At 42.0% G+C, this 3,590-nt stretch overlaps 1 protein-coding gene across 1 annotated transcript; it reads left to right on the forward strand.

Annotated features, from left to right (window-relative positions):
• The first annotated feature begins 349 nt into the window (after positions 1 to 349).
• On the forward strand, positions 350 to 3,388 carry LOC133303256 (uncharacterized). The gene is made up of 3 exons (XM_061503136.1): positions 350 to 566; positions 694 to 2,366; positions 2,741 to 3,388. Exons 1-3 carry the CDS (start codon positions 350 to 352, stop codon positions 3,386 to 3,388), a joined length of 2,538 nt encoding a protein of 845 aa, XP_061359120.1.
• Positions 3,389 to 3,590: the final 202 nt, after the last annotated feature.

Raw genomic sequence — 3,590 nt, forward strand, 5'->3', positions numbered from 1 at the left:
TAATTAACCAGATCCCCTCTTTAGTTTTAATTGGCAATGTAAAAGCGAAATTTTTTTTCAGTCTCTAAAATACTATTAAAGAACTCTAATTCCGCTTAGCAAACAACTCTCTTGGAGGCCTACAAGAGAGGGTGTTACACAATTGTAGGAAGGCCCATTATGAATAGGGCACTATAAAGACGTTAGTATCGTATGAATGAGATACGTATATTTTGAATGAATCTTCTTTCTACTCTTTCTTCTCTCTTTCTCTCTCATCTTCTTCTCTTCTAACAACCCCTTAATTCTGAAATTCTGTAATTCCACATTACAATTTGGTTCTCTCGTTGCTTACTCATCCTACCCGATCATGGCAGATAACACAAGAATAAGGGATTTAGCACATCGATTGGATGCTTTGGAACAACAAAACCATCGATTAGATCTACTAGAACAACAGTTGCGTTCTGCAGAACTGGTTGCTTTGGAACACAAGAATAAGGGATTTAGCACAGCGATTGGATGCTTTGGAACAACAAAACCATCGATTAGATCTACTAGAACAACAGCTGCGTTCTGCAGAATTGGTTTGGGAGCAGCAACACTTAGGACTCCAAGAGTCTAACGCTCACCTCCAGGAATCACACACACAAATCCAACAGACATTGCAGCGGATACTTGATGCTCAAAACCAATGAGCGTATTCTCACTCAGGAATTTTGGGATCTGGACCAAGTTTTAAATCTTACACCAATAATACAGATCTGGTTACTTTTTGCCCTCTTAAGCTTACTTTTCCACGATTTAATTCTGGTGATCCAACTTCATGGTTTTTTTGGGTGGATAGATATTGCCAATATTATAGAATCAGTGAAAAGGAACGTTTATTAATTGTTGCATTCCATCTAGATGACCTTGCAGCTTGCTGGTTTAGGGGACTGAGTGATGAAGGGTTACTACCCACTTGGGCTGCATTTGTCACTGTGCTACACAGGCGCTTTGGGCCATCTGAATTCGATGAGCCCATAGGTACCCTTGCTAAACTTCAGCAGCAAGGTTCTGTGGCTGAGTATCAATCTGCATTTGAGGCTGCGGTCAGCAAGGTCCCTGGCCTCTCTGCCACTATGAAACGTGGCCTGTTTATTTCAGGACTTAAATCTCGCATTCGCCGTTTGGTTTTACCTCAAAGGCCAGGTGATTGGCATGAAGCGTTGGCTCTAGCTAAAGTTTTTGAAGACCATCTTAGTGATGAAAAATCCATACGCCCTTGGATGGCTAAACCGCCTTTTTCTCCATCCTATAATTCCCAATTTCCTTCATCGTCCCATACAAAACCCTTTCAACCTTTAGCCCTCCCAAACCCCAACTCCACAAAACCCATCCCAGCTATCACCATTCGCCGTTTAAGTCAAGCAGAGATGCAAGTGAAAAGAGATAAGGGTCTATGTTTCAATTGTGATGAGAAATTTGTTTATGCCCACAAATGCAAGGCACGCGCTTCATTATTGTATTTAGAAGGACTTGAGGAGGATGAACCCCCTGATACTGGTGATCCAGTTCCTGAAACAAACGCACACATAGAAGAGATCGAGGAGATTCCCGAAATCAGTTTTAATGCTTTATTTGGCACTTATTCCTCAAAGTCATTCAGGTTATTGGGCATTGTGATGGGCCAGTCGGTCCAAATCCTAATTGACGGTGGCAGCACACATAATTTTATCACTCCTAGAGTAGCTACTCACTTACACCTTACATTGATATCTATTCCACCATTTAATGTGCAGGTGGGGAACGGTGACTCACTTACTTATTCAGCCATGTGTCAATCGGTTCCTTTAGACATTCAAGGTCACCGATTCTCAGTGGACTTATTTGTCTTGGAATTACAAGGGGCTGATATGGTATTTGGTGTCCAATGGCTATCAACTTTGGGACCTATTGTGACTGATTACCAAAAGCTGACAATGGGCTTTGTATTTCAAGGGGTACACGTCGTTCTTCAAGGAGAGCAACAGATTGCAGTAAGCTTGATTACTTCCTCTCAATTGCACAAATTAGTGGCTCAGAAGTCTCTGGAGTCTTGTATTATGTGCTTGTTTGCTATGGCTGCACCACCAACTTCTGCCTCACCGAAACAGAATGACTGTGAGCAGAACCCTGAAGTCCAAACCTTATTGGACCAATACAGAGACGTCTTTGCCGCACCCAATTCCCTACCTCCAGATAGGCCCAATAACCATTGCATACCATTAATTCCTGATGGAAAACCTGTCCAGGTTCGTCCATATAGATACCCGCATTTCCAAAAGAATGAGATAGAGAAACTGGTTGTCAAAATGTTACAAAATGGGGTTATTCGTCCTAGCCAGTCTGCTTTTAGTTCCCCGGTATTACTAGTCAAAAAAAAGGATGGGACATGGCGTTCTTGTGTGGACTATCGGGCTTTAAATGCTGTCACGATGCAGGATAAATTCCCAATTCCTACTATTGATGACTAATAGATGAATTATATGGTGCAACAATGTTTTCAAAACTCGATCTCAGATCTGGTTACCATCAGATCAAGATGCATGGCCCAGATATACATAAAACAACATTTAGGACACACCATGGTCACTATGAATTTTTGGTTATGCCATTTGGGCTGTCCAATGCCCTATCTACATTCCAAGCAACCATGAATCAGGTTTTCTCTTAATTCTTACGCAGATTCGTAGTAATTTATTTTGATGATATTTTGGTGTATAACTCATGTCTCCAGGAACATATTAGTCACTTAAACCAAGTGCTCCACATATTATGGATTCATACACTGTTTGCCAAATTGTCTAAATGTTTGTTTGCTCAACCCTCCATACAATTCTTGGGCCACATTATTTCAGGCAACGGTGTAGCACCGGATCCTAGTAAGTCCAAAGCGATCTTAGAGTGGCCTATTCCAACCTCAGCTACTCCAGTCAGAGCCTTCCAGGGTCTCTCTGGCTACTATCGTCGGTTCATACGCCATTATGCTTGTATTGGCGCCCCAGTGACTGACCTCTTGACAAAGGAAGGTTTTAGCTGGTCCTCAGCTGCTGAAGAAGCATTCACTAAGCTTAAAAAGTCGCTAACAACAGCACCTATTTTGGCTTTGCCAAATTTCAAAGAACCGTTCGTGGTGGAAATAGATGCTTCCGGTATCGGAGTAGGTGCGGTTTTGCTTCAAAATAATCATCCTATTGCTTTCTATAGTAGGAAGTTGGCCCCCACTATGCACACTAAGTCTACGTATATTCGCGAAATGTTCGCTATTACATCCGCAATGGCTAAATGGAGACAGTACCTATTGGGGGTACCCTTTACCATTCGAACAGATCATAAGAGCTTGCACAACCTCATGAATCAAGTTGTTCAAACATCGGAGCAATAGTCCTTTTTGTCAAAGCTCTTGGGCTTCGATTACTCTATCACATACAAATCTGGTAAAACTAACGTTGTGGCAGATGCCTTGTCCAGGCATCCAGAAGGGGCTTTCGACACTACAAAGCCCCATTTGTCTGCTATGAGTGGTCCCATTAGTGATTACAAAGCCCTACTACTACAGGAATTACAATAAGATTCCTACTGTAAGA

The sequence above is a fragment of the Gastrolobium bilobum genome, unplaced genomic scaffold (genome assembly GCF_033153095.1).
Source record: "Gastrolobium bilobum isolate Gb01-03AN ecotype WA unplaced genomic scaffold, APGP_CSIRO_Gbil_v1 utg171625, whole genome shotgun sequence".
Classification (NCBI taxonomy): domain Eukaryota; kingdom Viridiplantae; phylum Streptophyta; class Magnoliopsida; order Fabales; family Fabaceae; genus Gastrolobium; species Gastrolobium bilobum.